Here is a 17,443-nt window from a genome sequence, read left to right on the forward strand (position 1 = left end):
TATAAAACATTAAAGGAGGAAAAAGTTGGGTTTGACTTTATCAAATGGTTGGGGCTGACAGAAGCAAAAAGGCACAGGAGACCATTTACTAGGCTTGTTGATGGAGTTTTTCAATTTGTTTTTTTCTTTTTCTTTTTTTGATGTCCCTGAAACCAAAAGACCAGACTGAAAACATCCTAGGAAATACAGTGGGACCATATTTCTTTCCTAATTCAGTGTATATGCAGATTCTAGTCCGGACATTTTCACTGCCACTATTTGGGGAATGAAGCTAATAATCTGAACACAAATGGCTCCGATGGAGGACGCTCCCTGAAAGGAAAGCCTAGTGTTTTCTTACTAATCTTCCTTCACCCCTTCTTTAGATGTTCTTTGCCTGGTATGTACCTATGAAAGCAGCTCAGTGATGTACCAGGGATGAATCGTAAGGAAAGAAGGAATGTGGGGACAGTCTCTCGCCTGAGTCTAAATATGAGTCAGTACCTTCAACGGAGATCTCCCAGCAGGTGAGGGGGACACGGACGTTGTATGTCTTGCTGGTGAAGCTGTGAACAGAGAGAGGAATGCTTTGAATTGAGAAAAACCAGAAGGTTCACTATCTGCACATGCCCTCTGTGTACAACCCCATACAGATGGTCCAGTGCCTAAAGACCTCCTAGGCAAGGGGGGTAGAGGAGAAACTAAATGATGCCTGTCCAAAACAGACTCCTCATCAAGACATGGGAGAATTAGTGAAAAGTCACCAGCGCATACATGATGCTATACAGAAGTGACAGGAGCTCGAACTGGTCCAATATCCCATTTCCCAGAAGTCCAGATGCTTTTCCACTGCCTGATCTGTTTCAAAAGGTGCTTTTAGGTGTGAGGTGCCAGGGAGAAGGCTTTGGAAAATAGCTGCTGACTTTGGTCTGAGCAACAAGGAGACCCACACCATCTAGGCTGGTTAGAAGGGGTCCATGAGCATAAATTGACACCAGCCTCCCCTTTCACTTCCCAGCACTCCTGAAATAGAAAACCCTTGGCCACATCCAAACAAGAAGTGAGAAGTTTTCCATTTCCCTCCCTCATGCTTGTACTCAGGTCTTCCTTTTGTCCCTGGGGGATGAGGGGGGGTTGGTGGTGGTGGTAGTGCTCTATGGATTTCATCGTTATGACAAAGAAGTGCTGTCTCTCTGTTTCTCCCCCTGGGTTTTCAAGCCCTACAGCTGGGAGGCGGCATGTGATGGCACTGCTCTGTGTGCTCGGGGGTCAGGGGTCCAGCCCCCTGAAACACAACCATGCACACGGAAAGCTGCTGTGACACAGTCAACATGGTGAGGATAAGCCAGATTTCCCAATTCCACCTACAGAGGTTTCATTGAGTTCAGGGTTTGTTGCTCTGTGATCAGCTGCCCTTCTCCCAGCTGCCAAAGTGAGGTTTGCAACTCTTAAGAAAACCAGAGAGAGGCTGAAGGAAATACAGACAGACAGTTACGGATCTCCCGACAGTGACCACGGATGATGATGTGAGGACAGACCAGGAGAGCAATCAGTGCAGAAGGGAGGGCAGCCCTGCCAGGTGAAAGTGGGAGAGGAGAGGTCACCTGCGTGCTCTGGGTGCTAGCTAGCGCACCAGGGGGAGTGGCCCTCTGCGGCCACGTGGGGGTGTGCAGCCTCTGCCACTTTCAAACACCAGGGTTCCTTCTAGCCTGTCAGTTGCGAGGGTGGATGACAGAAGAAAGTCCTATGTGAGTGGAGAGACAGACGCTGACTGGGAACCGTATTCCTGCCACTGCTGTGTGTGGTGGAAGCCTAAGTTTACTGCCGCTTAGGTTCCTCGTCCTCCTGACAAAGGCATTCCGTGACCCCACCACCGTGGACTCCACAGCAGCCCTTGCAGCCACAGCCTGTCCACAGAGATGTTTCTCTAGAAAGGCATTCTCCCCCATAGACCTAAAAGAGTGCCATCAGTATCCTTGCCTCCAAGTTTGACTGGGCCTAGGATCTTAACTACCATCGATATTACTGTTCCTCTGAAAATGCCATTCAAGTTTCTGACATGACTGATACAACCAGTTAAGCTGGAGACTCCTTGAATATCTGCACAGCCTGAATAGATACAAACTACTTGGCTGATGAATCTTAACCATCTCGGGCCACAGTAGTATTCTGATGTGGGTTATCGAGGAAGCCTGGTTATTTCTTGTTCTGTTGAAAAATCTCACATGCTTTTCAAAACCTATTGGTGACTTTTAGCTTTGACCAGTATAGAACAAACTGGGTAGCACACAGTTTGTTTTTTTTTGTTTTTTAAAAGAGAAAGTCAGTAAAAATAGAAAACAAAGATGAGATGCTAAAATACAACAAATGAAACCTGAATGAGCAACCCAGAAAAATCCGTGAAGAAATGATGTCATGTTTTCTCTTGCTTTTAGGCCAGTTGTACTGGTAAAGCTCCAAAACCACTCTAGATGTGTGCAAATGTTGAAAAGACTCTCCCCATCACCAAGATAGGCAGAGTCAGCAGGGTAGGTCTTAAAGACTATACCATATCAAAGTTACCAAGGTCACCAAGCAAATGGCTTATTCAGTTGGAAAGGGGGTCTGTTATTGCTATAAACTCATAAAGTTTCTTAAGAATTTTTAGTGGTTCTCAAAATCTAGAAAGGTTTGGTAAAATATCAACTCTAGGGCCTTATCCGGGAAATGGTGATCTTCTGATTCAGTAGGTCTAAGATTAGGCCTGAGAATTTGCTTCTTATGGGCTCCTGGGTGGCTCAGTCATTAGGCACCTGCCTTGGGCTCAGGTCATGATCCCAGGGTCCTAGGATCGAGCCCCACATTGGGCCCCCTGCTCAGTGGGAAGCCTGCTTCTCCCTCTCCCACTCCCCCTGTTTGGGTTCTTGCTCTCCCTATCTCTCTGTCAAATAAATAAATAAAATCTTAAAAAAAAAAAAAAAGAATTTGCTTCTTAAACCACCACCTGAGGGGATGCAGTCCCCTGAATCAACCCCTTGGGAAATCTCCCTTTTTTTTTTTTTAATGATTTATTTATTTATTTAGAGAGTGCCCGTGTGCAAATCAGAGGGCGTGTGGTGGGGGAGGGGCATAGGGATAGGGAAACAATCTCAAGCAGACTCCCCACTGAGCGCAGAGCCATATGCAACGTGATGTGGGGCTCGATCCCACAACCCTGAGATCATGACCTGAGCTGCAATCAATAGTCGAACTCTTAACTGACTGAGCCACCCAGGCGCCCTGAGAAACTTCACTCACTCTTGAATGCAGACCTCTCTATGCAAGGAATAGCAATGGACGTCCCCACAAGCCTATCAAAAGTTATAGTCAGTCAATTCCTATGTCGGGGCCATGTGAAACCCTGACATCAGTCCTGAGTAAGAGTGAAGTGGCTGAGTTAGCAGAGGTTGAAGAATGAGGTGGTTCAAGCAAAGGACAGAGAAAATATTAATGGCTTGGCAAAAGTTAGGGTACCTCCCCAAAGGTATGGTGCCTAGCAGGAGAACAGTCTACAGAATCTGTCTATGGAGTTTATAAGGAACGGAGTACTGCCTGACTTACAGTAGCTAGAAAGTTCAGGAAAGAGGGAAAACACTGTAAATGAATTAAGCTACTAAGGTTTTTACCTCAGACCCCAAATGCCTACCTTTCTCTGAGGAATTCACGACAAGCTGGAGTAGTCATAAAAGTTATTTTATAAAAGTGATTGTTCAAATGCTTCAAATACCCACCAGTTTGTGTGGGTCTTGGAGGGACAGGGGGAGAGATAATTTTCCCACTATCCGACATGTTCTTGGCTTCTTTCCCACTGTCCAGGCTCCAGCTGCTAGGGGTGGGATTCACAGCTGGAAGGGAATAACACAGCTAAAAACACATGGTTCACTTTGCCCTTCGAACGCTTGAGATCTTAGAAGACAGTCAAAATTATCCAGAATGAAAAAATCAACTGGATTTAAAACAAAACAAAACAAAAAAACCCCCCAAGAGACCTCCTATATACTAAACCTTTATTTAATTTTCTACCTCACAGTTATAGTTGACATTTAATTGGGTGCTAGCATGTCTATTTATTTCCCCTCAAGCAGTCAAACAGAACTACAGATCTCTACCCTAGAACCGTAGAATCCTGTTGAGAATTACAAATGTGTTTTAGATGCTGGATAACAGATGGAGGATGTAGTCACTAAAATATTTTCAAACTTGGTTTTTAGTGGAAACTTCTGGACAAGTGGCACCCCAAAAGGGGGAAGGCAGTGACAGGCTAATATTTCAACTACCTCGCACGATGACCATGCCACACCATCCTGTTGACCAACTCTTTGGGAAAAGGACCCTTGTTCCTGAAATCAATGGATTATACTGAAGTATGTCCTAAAAAAAAAAGTAATTTGGAATACTGACAGTATCATTCCTTTTTTTGTAATTTGTCTGTTCCATGCTTCAGTAAGATGCAGAAATATGGAACAACCCTGTTAGGAGCAAGGGCAAGAGACGGACGATTATAAATAGCTGCTAGGAAATCAGGTTTCCAAAAGCAAGTCTTAGAATTTCTAGTGGCTTGCTCCCTGTACAGACACTGCCATCTGATGGACACGGCTAGGATTTCAACATTTTACTCGAAATTACCACATTACTTTCAGGGGATGGAATCACCACGCTTAAAATAATTTTTCTCAGTTCGTTTTAAATTGGCTTTGTGGTTTTCTTTAGTAGAAGGGCTGAGAAAAACACTAAGTTCTCCAGGCAAAGATTAAGATTCGACATGTAACATTCAAGCAAGATTTGGGCTTTAAAATCATTTTGGCTACCGTCTCACTAATTTCAATCTCCCAAGGAAAGTTTTAATGTTAATCTATCCATGTAGTCCAATGACAATACAGTTTAGTTCTTAATGAGGGCAATTAAAGTGCACTTTATGGGAACATTTCATTAGTGGCTCGATTCATTGGCTTATGGAACCGCTTGGATTTTTGAGGCTTGACCCTGAGCGAGGCATATAGGTGACCTGCTGCAGGCCCCCACCCGCACGGTGGAGAGAGTCACATTGAATCTGCTCTTCATCGCCTGCCGTGTTGCACAGACCGATGCTAATTGGCTATTAACTGCCTTGCGTGCGTTTCTCATTTTTTGTGTGACCTTGAGGCAGGGCACACTCCATTATGCACTGGATTGCAATTCTTAAATAGTATCTGAGTCACCACAAACAAGAGATGAACTGGCAGAATGAGCTTTGTAAGGGAAACAAAGAGTGGGACCAGGGAATCCATTTGGGAAGGTGCTATTTTTCACTGTGCTGAATAAGTAGCCTCTTCAGCAGCTTTGTTTCAGGGAGCACAGGCATTGCCTTGGTATGTAAAAGCCATGTAACCGAGGAGTTCCTAATTTGCTCAGATTCTGCTGTTCAATCCTACAAGAAAACAGTTTTGAAAGAATGCATCACGAAGGACTGTCTCTCATGAATCCCCTAAAGGGCAAATTAGTCCCGATTATTAAAGATCCGGAGATCTGCCTTCCACATAGACACACGATAGACTGGAGAAAATGAGGACAAAACAAACCCTGATGCCTGCCGGGACCGATGAGGGGGCTGGCTTCATACCCACCTTTCTCAGGTGCAGAAAGATTTGGGTCACTGCGTGGCAAGGCCCCTTCTCCAATATGATTAAACAGCAGCCTCTGCAAAGGTACAAGAGTCCATTTTTATGGTGCAATATGCTATCATGTGAGACCTTCTAGAAAATGAGATGATTGTCTCATAACTGAAACTTTTGGTTCAAAATAATTTTTATATGGTACATGATGAGCCTGGGAACCAAGAATTCAATTATATTTAAGGAAAAAAGGGGAGAAGAGTCTTAAGTTTAAGAAGTTTGTATTAGATTTTAAATGTAAATGGTAAATAAGTTTTCATAATAAAATGGAGGGAAAAACAGTAAGCAGCAGTTAAGCTATGGTGCTCTTTATAAATAAGAATGCTTAGACTGGCAATATGAAACGCAGAAAAGAATTAAGAAATATTAGCTCAAAAAATCTCTAGTGAATGGACATGTTTTCAATCGTAGGTTAAAAACATATGAAATGGACAATATTCTACGATTTTTAACGCATGAGAATGCCAGTTTTACATGGTTCTACCTAATACATTAAGAGAAAAAGTGCAAGTCCTTAAAAGTAGATGCACCATATCAATGTGTATTATTGAGGTTTTGGCAACTACACACTGCTTCACGTTTTACCAAAAGCGGAAAAGTCGGAGGCTAATCAAGGAAGGCTTTCAGAGTCCCCCATGCGGGCAACATGAGCTCCTGGAGCAGATGGGACCAAGTGTGAAATTCCCTTGCAACATCAAGTGACAAAGGGAAGGAAAACTGGTGAGCTGGTTCAGCCAAACGCACTCAGAGAGAATTTCTGCGAGACATCAGTGTTGTGCAGAGGAGGTATCCTGGGGCTTTCGGGAAGATTACACAATCAGCAAAGATAAACCAATCAAGCCACATCCCACTCGCTCTCATCCATTTCCAGATGCAGCTACAGACTTCTGCCAGGGTGGTGTAGAAAAACAGAAAAATTAGCTGGAACATAAGTAAGTATTGTTCTCTGCTCCTAAATTATTCCCAAATCATCGGTAAAACGCAGGGCTACCCAAGAATCTTCACGTTGGAAACCACCCTTCACAGCCCCTGAAGTGCCCAGAGAGCCAAGCCCTTGGCCCTGCCCTCACCTGGACTAAGAGAATGGATGTCGGAAACAAAGGCAGAAGAAAAATTATTCAATTTCCTTACTACCTACAGCCCATTGACCAAGTCCTTGAAACAGGCAGAGGGATATTACTCTAGGGACTCAACTGCCTTGATGTTGATACTTCGCTAAGGATCAAAAGGCAATCCTAGCCTGACCACATTCCCCCCCACGATCCCGTAAGCCTACTTTAACATATAAAAATTCTTTTGGAAACTTCCTTTATCTCTAAACCCCCTCACCCCCCAGATACATGCTGGCAATCATCCCCCAAGTATATGGCCCATTGATACACATCTGAAGGGTCTCATGAGTCAGGTTTTATTAGACAGTAATATATGACACTTTTCCAACAACAGCTAGCCCCTCAAGGTCCTGGGAACCTTGCTTCCAAATTCCTTAGAGACTTACGCTATCCCTAACCCCCTCCCTACTTGAAAGTATATACGGGCCACTCCTCATAACCCCGGTGCTGCTGTTTCTATCCACTGGTCCTATCCCTGTGCTTTAATAAAATCACTTTTTTGCACCAAAGACGTCTCAAGAATTCTTTCTTGGCCATCGGCTTCGAACCCTAACATCTTTCCTACATCAGGATCACTTCAAAATCAAGTCCAGGCAGGAGCTGAGGACCATGGTCCTTTACACCCGGGGGTGGAGGGACCGTGAAAGCCTGGGCACTCAACTGCTCCTCCCCCAGTGCATTAAAGAATGGCAAAGGTGAACAGAAATTGTCCTTGCGCTCCTGGGTACCTCAGAAAGGAATCAACTGAAGCTCTCTCAAACTAGGTACAGGCCAAAAGAAAGGCTGCTGGACAGATCATGTTTCTCCTCAAGGGTCTCTTGCTAATGGAGAAAGTTGCTTGAAATTCCTGCTACACACACATGCAAACACACACAGACACTCCAACTCATTCACCTAATTACCCTTGTACTGTTTAAATAGCAGCAATGAACTAGAGAGGTCAAGGAGGGAAAAATCATTTCCCATTTTCCACTCCACTTTACTGCTCAGGCAACAACCCATGTATCAGTATCAGAAATATGGCTCCAACAGAAACTTCGAACAACAGGCATGGAGCAGAGGTTCACTCTTCACTCAGATCGACTTGTCTAACACAGCCCATCTGGTTGCCTCTGGCAGGTACAGGGTTTTTCTGCAGAGATATGTAAGCAATTTCAGACACTGGCTTGTTTTCTAGTATCTCCATGCCCCCCAAGGGACTACCTGAGAAGGTTCCACAGGTGTTGGGTAGATGGCACTGCATGGTCTCTCTCTCGGGGACAGGCAAGAGTTTTCTCTGGAATGTTTGTGTTTGTCAGACAACAAAGGGGAAGCTGAGAAGAGAAGGAAAGGAAGGATCGTCAGGGCGTGTGCTGGACCTGCCTGGAGGACATGCTGGGCTGGGGTGCCAGGGCCACAGCTCCTGGGGCACCCTCAGTCAGCCCCATACCCTGGCACTGACCTCTGGCACTTGATGGGGCAGAACTTGTCACATTAGGTGAAGCAGAGTGAGTCGAACTCAAGCTTGAGGTAGATGGACTTGGCTGCAAATACATGGGAGCTGTTATCATCCACTGCTGAGAGGCTCCAGACAACAGTGACATATTGAAAACAAGATCCCTGCCCTTTTCTTTCAAAGTAGCCAAAAAACAAACAAGAACAAAACAAAAACGAAAAGAAAAAGGCCATACAGAAATAGAGAAAAATCTCAGGCTGATAAGGAAGCCTGTCTGAATTAATCAAGAATCCAAGATTTAAAATCAAAATACTCTAAAAAAACAAACAAACAAACAAAAAAAACCCGAGGCTTTGACTCCAGCCAAAGGAACGCATTTGAATTAGTTATTAGTTTTCCGGATCTACTGGGATGGAGGAGCAGGTAGCCCTCACTGACTAATGGACAAGCAGAAGGACCCCCAGCCTAGGGCACAGAGACAGGGGAGTGCTTCTAAAAAGCAAAAAATGCACCTTCTTGTTTTCTCCAAAAATGTGCTCAAGGCATGAATTTGGCAATATGTACTATGCCCCTTTTCTAAAGACAGTGGTGAGGAAAATTTTAACTTCTTCTTACTAAATTATTATAAATGCTGTATAAGCAGGGTCTAAATAAAATTCTGTGTTGCAGAGTTACACTGACTAATGTCCTTAAAAACTATTTTGTTTCTTCAGTAAAAATCTTTTTATTACGAACATTTTCTGACATGAGCAGAAGTAGAGAAATTGTATAATGGCCCTCTCAACTGTGTATTGTGAAGCAACGAGGCCACTTAGCAATGCTAAGAGGCAGCCAGGATGTGGTGACAGGCTCCAAGGGTCCCAAATGGAAGAAGCAAATCAGAGGCAGGTTTCAAAGCTAACCCTGCGCAGTTTGCCCAGGCTTTCCCATTCTTGTTCACGTCTTCTGAGAGTGGAGGGGGCAGTTTTGGGGGAAACCTCTTTGTAGACTCCAGAGACCAACAGAGCAGTGAGAGTGTTTAAAGGTTTGTCCTTAACTCAACGTTGTTGCTCGCAGATCTGTTCAATAGCCCAGCAGAGTGGACAGAAACTCTCATGATTGAGACAGAAAAGGAATACACACGACCAGACGATTAAAAAGCCAATCAAGTACCTGCATGTTAAAGACTTCATCAGAGCTTTCTGATTGCCCTGTAATATTGCTTACTTCAGCAGAAGCTTGTGAGGACAGTGAGGAGGAAGAATATCGGTTGACAGCTGGGTAACTTAATGGGCTGTTTTGGGGGGAAAAAAATGGTCATTAACTCAGTCTCTGAACTGCACTTTATCACATGCTGGCGTCGTATAAAACCAAATGAAAAAAAATATATACATCCCATTTTGTTGTCTCCTGTTTGCCTCAATATCATCAAATGTTTGAGTTTATTTATTTCTCATGCTGTTGCTGTTTTACCAGTGGCAGATGTCTGCAGCTGCCTCACGGGTTAATTATTTCATTAAGAAATAGCGTATTTGACAAATCGTGCCATAAAGAATGAGAGAATCATTCCAGATCTTGGGTGGATGCCAAATTGTCAGATAATTCAGAATATGACTTACCTGCGTCTAGGAATTACCCTGGTACCATCTGGGCTCATAGAAGCAGGTGCTGAGTTTCTACAGACGCGGGGGCTTCCATTAGGAAAATGGACTGGACTGGCTTGTATACAAGCAGAGAACTCCTAGAGAGGGAGTCAAGGAAATATTTTAGACGAGTAATTATAGGGGCAAAAGAACTCATGAGGTATTTTAGCATATTGTTATGAAATCTTTACGTAAGGTTATAAAGGTAAGTTTCAGTATTATTAAGCTTTCTTGCCCTTTTTTGTTTTCATAAAAGTTGAACAAGGCAAATAGAAGATGATGCAAAATTTTAATACGGGAGGACTCCCTGGTAAGATGGTGCAGTTTGGTAGGAAAACCAAAAGATGTCACTATTGGATACTTCATCGTCCCGCTAACAAAAAGCAACCGGCAGTGGTCAGACTGCCCCCTATGGACACTTTGGGTACGTACCTGTATCCCTAAACTTGACTTCATCACAAAGAACTGGTCGACCAGCTTTTTGTGTAGGGGTCTCATATCTTGAGGCACAAACTTCTCGTGCACGGCCAAACCAAATTCCAAAATCTGTGCCTTGATAACAAGAAAAGGAAAAAAAAAAAAAAAAACACATCAGTGAATAACTCCACCAAGTGCCTGCTAGAGGGTCAAGCACCGTACCATGCATTCTGCATGTGTTATGGCTAATCCTCTCAACCCCACAAGATAGGAACAATCCTTCATTTACAGGTGAGGACACTGAGGATCAGAACGATCCCGCATGGGGATTCAAACTTAGGTCTTTCTGATTTACCTCCTACCCGAAGTTTCTTTCCCATGTATTTTAGATCTGTAATAACAACCCTTTTAAGCAGTTATGTGTTGCTTGGCTCCCCTCTGTACTTCACAGGATTGGGCAGGAGCTTCTCCCCAAGGGATCTCTTCTCTGGATGGTATGCCCTTTTTCGCGATACTCTTTCTCTTCCACCGGTTCTGCTGTGCCCATCTCTCCTCCCCCCACCTCCCTTTTCAGAATCTGGTTGAGGAAGACATGGAGGTAGGATAGGAACAGGAATTCTATAATAGTTGCCATTCTTTTTGTTTTTTGTTAAAAATGATTATTCTGGTTCACTTATTATAATGCAATAAGGAGCAGCTCGTACTTGAAAAAAAAAAAAAAAAGAGGTTTTCTGTGGTGAGGACCCAAAAGAGATGTACACAAACAATTCAAGTTTCTTTTGTTCTTCAACTACGAATAGTGCTTAATTCCTCTGAGTATCAGCTATCTTTTACATTTAAAAAAATGCCCCCATGCTAACGTGGTCAAAAGAACAAATTTCACCGACTGTGAGGAAAGTGAATCACAGCGTCACCACAGTGGTTTTTATCTTGACATCTTGTGAAGATTCAAGATTGAAAGCTCAAGTCAAACAGGACTGAGCCTGGTGGGTTAGAGTGTCCAGCACCTTCTGTACGTGGGCAGGACTGTGGCAGCCCCTACCCACCGCCAGCATATCTGCATAAGAATAAAAATACGTTAAACCTCAAGGACACCTTTAAAGGGAGTAGTGAGAGTGGAGTGGATGTCTGAGGCGTAAAGGAAGAGTCTGATGAAGGGAGAAGGGCATGGAAGAGTTGACCTCAAGGGCAGGAATCCAGTTTCCATTTTAAACACTCGCTGTAAGACTGTTTTGTCAAAATCACGTTGCAGGTTGGGTTCTCCCAGAAGTAGACTCTGGCATGGAGATGAGGATGTTTACTGGGGAGTCACCTGGCATCACTGTCTGTGTGAGGGAGCGGCAGAAGCAGGACTGACTAAAAAGAAGCCGAGACACACAGCAGTCATGTCAGCCTCTGCCGACACCAGGGGAGCTCTGGGCCTCAAACAGGCTGTCAGAGTTGTGCTGTGTTGGGCCCAGATGGCCGGGCCTTATATCTCCTCCTCAGTCACTGGATGCGGGCCACCCAGGAAGGTGGTGATCGTGGGCCAGGCAGCATTCTGCAGCTGAGGCAACAGCTGAAGGACCTTAGCACCAACAGTGTCTGTCGACGGCCACCACTCCCCTCAGCTGGGCCAAGTCCTTTCTGGAAGAGCCACCCGGGTAGGGCATCTCCGAGGCCCCCAGGTAGTTTATCTGAACCACCTCACAGAGGTCCAGCTGAGGGTAGTGCCCTTGCCAGCCCAGTCCCCTACTACTATGGTCTCACAAAGATGGTGTGACCTGCCCAAGGTCACATGGCAGTCACTTGTACCGCTTATCCTATGACAGAGATATAAAGTCTCCTATGTCACAGCTCTTTCCACAAGGCCCTGTGAACAGAGGCAGGATGTGGAGGAAACAAAGGTTCCCGATTTTATTTTTCTTGAGAGTCTTCTTGGTCCTTTTAATTTTAACTCTGGGGAAAAAATTCAGTCAAACTGAATACACCAAGTAAGAGTCCTGCAGTGAGGCAAACCACTCACAAGAGACTGTGTGCTCAGGTTAAATACTGATCATTGAATATCAACAAAGGCCACAGTCATTCCCAAATCCTAAGAACTGGATAACCTAACTTGCTCACTTCTAATATCTACATCACCCCTAGGGCCACATTGAGAACTTAACTTATTCTCGATTTCCTTGCAGGTCACCTTAAAGTAACTCCTTTCTCTTTTCTAGAAGCTGCATAACTGACCCTCTTCCAGCCATGGTACCTGTCCATGGCCACTTCTGTCTCCCCAGTATTAAGGTCTGTGGATTAAGCCTGCAGAGCATAAAATATGGATGAAAATCAGATACAACCTCATCATTTTCTTACCCAAAAGGGCTTGCCTTATTTGTTGATTAATTTGGTATTATCAAGTAGAAGGAGATGCTTTGGTCACATTTTTTCATACGTATTCCATTTTTTATGGGTGTTAAATGTCCTTATTTCCTATTTAACTAAGCCTCTTGACCATCATGTCTCCTACCTCAGAGGTTTTCAAACCATTTTCAGGCCAAGAGCTAGCTCCAGGAACATAGCAGGCAAAGAGATTACTCTAGTTCTTTGTACTTGCTGGAACTAAATAAATAAACTATGCTTCTTTGGAGTAGAAAATGATGAGCCTGTATCTCGTTTTGTCCATATCCTATCATCTATAGGCTTAGTCTTTGTTTTAAAGCAAAGTCTATTGATTGCCCCTTATTATAACATTTAACTAAGAATCTCATTCCTTCCCTCATTCATTTATCTATTCCTTTATTTTGAGTTGGTCTGAACTTACGTGAGCCCCAAATTTTGAGTGAAAAGTTGGCATCAAGCCTACAGCAAGTCTTTAAGGAGAGACATTCAAACACTAGTCCAAGAGACTACGTGAAGTTGTCCATTTTAAGGGGCTGTCATAGTTTACTCATTGTTAAATTTATTTTTGCATCGAAGTGGGAAGTAAAAGTAAAAATTAGCAAGTTAGAATACATTACAGATGAATCTATAATGCTTAGCTGACCTCTTCTGTTAGAACACTGACATAGAAAACCAATGAGATGGGTCTCTGGGTAACTATGCAAATCTAGGCAGGAAAGAGAGCAGGTGATTGGCTTCTGCCCCCACCTTACCTGCTCAAGCATTAGCTCTCTTAACCGTGCAATTTTCTCTCCATCTTCAGGGTGACTTAAGATATATTCTTTGACAAAAAATGCCTAGAAAGAGAATGGAGAGTCAGTTTACTTCAGGAAAGTTAAAAAGAAAGTGAAAGACACAGCTGCTTCTAAAGACTTGGCATCTTTAAAGAAACACCACTGAAAACCACATTTGTGGGGCAGGAGGAATGACTCCTACTGTGGGCAGCTGGTCAGAAAGGGAATATAAGGAAAGGATTGGTTAAAGAGCCGCGATTGTGTAAATAAGTGTCTCTGGTAAAGCAAGCAAATAGCAAATCCAAATCAATAAGCTTTGTATCCTAAAATAAAGTGCTTTAATATTCAGTATGACTAAAATGGTAGCCTCCTCACCTTTCAAGCTGTTTTGCCTTTCTGTTTAAAACCACAAGGGCAGATGAAAAGTCCATTTAAAGTATCTTCTAAACAAGATCAGACGTTTCTATGCCCGTGAGCCTCCTTGGTCAAGGAAGCGGTTTTAGGTAGACATTTATTTATTTATTTATTTTTAAAAGAATTTATTTATTTATTCATGAGAGACAGAGAGAGAGAGAGAGAGGCAGAGCGAGAAGCAGGCTCCCAAGGAGCAGAGAGCCCGATGCGGGACTCGATCCCAGAACCCTGGGATCATGACCTGAGCCGAAGGCAGACGCTTAACCATCTGAGCCACCCAGGCGCCCTTAGGTAGACATTTATTAAACAATCTTGATAACTTCACCACTTTATTCATCCAAGCACACACACACACATGCACACACTTTTATCCCCAAAATACCACATATCGGCAAATGGAATAAGTGTGCATCACAAATGACTATCTGTTTGCTCTATTTAACAAAGAACTCTGTGTCAATTGTAACCCGATATTAGCATGCAGATGTGTGTGCATATTTTGAAAAAAGACTTCTGAAGCCCTAAGAAATCAAATTTAAAAACTTTCAGACAACAATACCTAATCCTCACCTCTTGATACCTGGAAACTCCACCATTAACCGCAGCATCTATAACTCCATTCAGGCACATAGTCAAGGGATTAATATTCTGCATCTGTCTTGTCTGACACTGACTAATCAGAGTCTTCAGCTGCTGATTCTTATTTTCCAACACTTCAATTGCATTTTCCAGAGGACTCATTTCTACCTGAGAAGCAAATGCACATAAACATATTTTGGATTTTGTGACATTCAAGAAGAAAGTAGATTATCCATGTTCTGAATTATCTGTGCTCCCCCTTGGCTCCCATCAATATCTCTAACAGGGGCTATACAGTAGAATAGACAAGGATGTGGATGACAAATTAGCTGTTCATTGAAAGGTCTGGAAAGTGAAGGTGATTATACTGATTGGTCGAAATGTGGTTGGGATAATCAGCAATCATCAATCATATATTAGAACTGCAACAAGCCATGTAATCCTTAAAAGAAAATCCGAGAATCTCATGTCTGTTAAAACTCATTTTTCTTTTCTTTTGAAGGGCTAAATATTCAGGGGCCCTGCATATTATTATCACCTTTCTAGTTGCTTACTTAATGCAGAGCACCACAGGAGATACAAAGATGCATTTACAAATCCTCTGATGTCAAGGAGCTTTCAGCCCAGTTGGAAAGATGGGACATATGCCCATATGGACCCCCATATGCATATATAACAGCACCATAAGGTGGCACAGGATGGTACTCGGTTAGGAGTTATAGAAAATAAGATAATCATATATGCTGCAGGATCTATTTGTTGAAAGAGAGCCAAACAGAATTATAATGATTTAAAAATTCTAGGTTATATGGGGAACCTAAATGTGAAAATGATGAAAGTGTTCTTCAAATGTTTAACATTGTGGCCATTATTGTCATTGACATTCTCTTTGAGGAGAAGTTCTGCCAAGCTCTTAGCTGTAAAGAATTCAAGCTTACAATAAGCACATTTAAATATTGGTTTTTTCAGTTAAGGAAACAAATTAGATTTTTAAAGGTCACTTACATCATCTTAAAACAACACTGAAAAGTACTAGAATAATTTGGCTATGTCAAAATTAAGATGATACATTCATCAAGAGACACTATGAAGAGAAGGAAAGATAAGCCAGAAAGGAGAAGATGTTTATAAAATATAAAACCATCAAAGAGCCTATGTCCAGAATATATAAAGAACTGTTAAAAACAAATAAGAAAAAGGCAAAGGACCCAGTAAAAAATGGGCAAAACACTTATATAGGCACTTTACAAAGGAAGAAATCCAAATGGCCAATAAATATATGAAAAGGTGTTGAACCTCACTTGTGATCAACAACATGAAAAACAACACCACAGTAATATACTACTAAGCACTCACTTTATGGCAAAAATAAATAGGACAACAGCAAATGATGGTGAGAATGTGTGTACTAGACTTTCTCAATTTCGGCTGTTGGAAGTTCAAATGGTTTCAATCACTTTGGAAAACAGTCTGGCACTATCTACTAAAGGTAAAGATCTCTCTATTATATTTTATGGTCCTGCATGCAGTTCTATGTAGGCATACACCTGAAAAAAAAGTGGAGTAGGAGATATGTATAGATGTGTGTGAGGAAATGTATAAAAATGGTCATAAATGTCTTGAAAATCCCTGTCCATTGATAAAAGAATGCATAAACATATTGTGGTATGTCCACACAATGGAATAGTATGTAGCAATGCAAATAAACTTCAGTCAAAGGTAATAACATGGACTAATACTACAAATAATACTGAGTGACAGAACCAAATTATAATAGAATATACACACTATGATACTGTTACATAAAGTTCAAAATCAGGCAAAACTAAATTGACTTGTTTTAGAGAAACAAACTTTGGTCATCAACCAAGCAAGGGAATGGATACCATATAAAGTGAGGATAGTGGTGACCTTTAAGAGAAAGGGAGCGAGTTGCCACTAGAAAGGGGTACATGAAAAGCTTCTGGGGTGCTGCTGGCAATGTTCTGTTTCCTGAGTGCTGGCAAGTGGGTATTTACTGTCTATTTAGGACAATAAACATTTGTTTTATAATCACAAAAGCTAAACCATAAAGTAAAAGTCTGAGGACTCTAAAGAACTGAAAGTTAAAAAGACATCTTAGAAAGTAGGACAGCAGTTGCCAGCATTTTGGGAGGAGGGGAAGGGGAAATGTCCAATGGATACAGAGTTTTAGTTTTGTGAGATGAATCTGTTGCATAACAGGGCACACATAGTTAACAATGTACTGTACACTTAAAAATAGTTAAGATGGAAAATTTTATACATGTTTTGGCCAATGGTAAAAAAAATCATGCTCATCTTTATAAATTCAAATGCTATTAATATGAAAAAAAAATTTAAAAAGCAAACAAAATGTGAGAATAGTCCAAGATGGGGGAGGGGTAGGAGACCTTAGTTTCGTCTGGTCCCAGGCATTCAGCTAGTTATCTATCAAATCATTCTGAACACCTGCAAACTCAACCGGAGATCTAAGAAAAGAATTGCTGCAATTCTACAAATAGAAAAGCGACCACTTTCTGCAAGGTAGGAGGTGTGGAGAAGCAAATCCGAGGGGATATATGGGAAGATAAACCGTGAGGGGAGGGAGCCTCTGTAAACCCGCTACCAGAAAGTGATATAGCAGCAAAGCACAAAATCGGAACTTTAAGAAGTCTGCTTGGGGAAGGACGTCCCCGCCTGAAAACAGGGCACAATCCTAGGAGGGATAGTGTGGCCTCAGGGTCCCCAGGGTCACAGGAATACCGGGGTGCCGAGTGCGGCAGAGTTTCCAGGCATTGGAGCGGGTTGTAATAAGTGAGCCCAGGAGTGGGCTTTCAGCCCAGAGTTGCCATATACCACAAACAGCAGTCGGGAGACTGCTCTCTGAGCAGGGGCCCAGCGAGGGGCAGAACCCCGGTGAGACCCCCACTTCCTCTGCCAGGAGGAGCGGTGCAAGTACGTGTCACAGGAGTCTGCAGGGTTTGGAGACTCAGGACAGGGTTGTGTGCCTGACATAGAAATGCTCAGTCACAGGCTGGGTGAGCACGGAGTGTGGATGGAGACCAGGGAGACAGGA

General features: G+C 42.8%; 1 protein-coding gene across 1 annotated transcript in view; it reads right to left on the minus strand.

The window, feature by feature from the left end:
• DOCK4 (dedicator of cytokinesis 4) overlaps window positions 1-17,443 on the minus strand; it is a 426,479-nt gene that overhangs the window by 5,316 nt on the left and 403,720 nt on the right. The window contains exons 43-52 of the mRNA XM_044920179.1: window positions 14,359-14,535; window positions 13,354-13,437; window positions 10,250-10,369; window positions 9,794-9,915; window positions 9,348-9,468; window positions 8,202-8,283; window positions 7,964-8,073; window positions 5,601-5,673; window positions 3,729-3,842; window positions 484-545 (exon numbers count right to left, since the gene is read on the minus strand). Of these exons, the coding sequence (XP_044776114.1) occupies window positions 484-545; window positions 3,729-3,842; window positions 5,601-5,673; window positions 7,964-8,073; window positions 8,202-8,283; window positions 9,348-9,468; window positions 9,794-9,915; window positions 10,250-10,369; window positions 13,354-13,437; window positions 14,359-14,535 (1,065 nt within the window). The remainder of the gene's footprint in view (window positions 1-483; window positions 546-3,728; window positions 3,843-5,600; window positions 5,674-7,963; window positions 8,074-8,201; window positions 8,284-9,347; window positions 9,469-9,793; window positions 9,916-10,249; window positions 10,370-13,353; window positions 13,438-14,358; window positions 14,536-17,443) is intronic.

Source organism: Neomonachus schauinslandi, chromosome 12, assembly GCF_002201575.2.
Source record: "Neomonachus schauinslandi chromosome 12, ASM220157v2, whole genome shotgun sequence".
Classification (NCBI taxonomy): domain Eukaryota; kingdom Metazoa; phylum Chordata; class Mammalia; order Carnivora; family Phocidae; genus Neomonachus; species Neomonachus schauinslandi.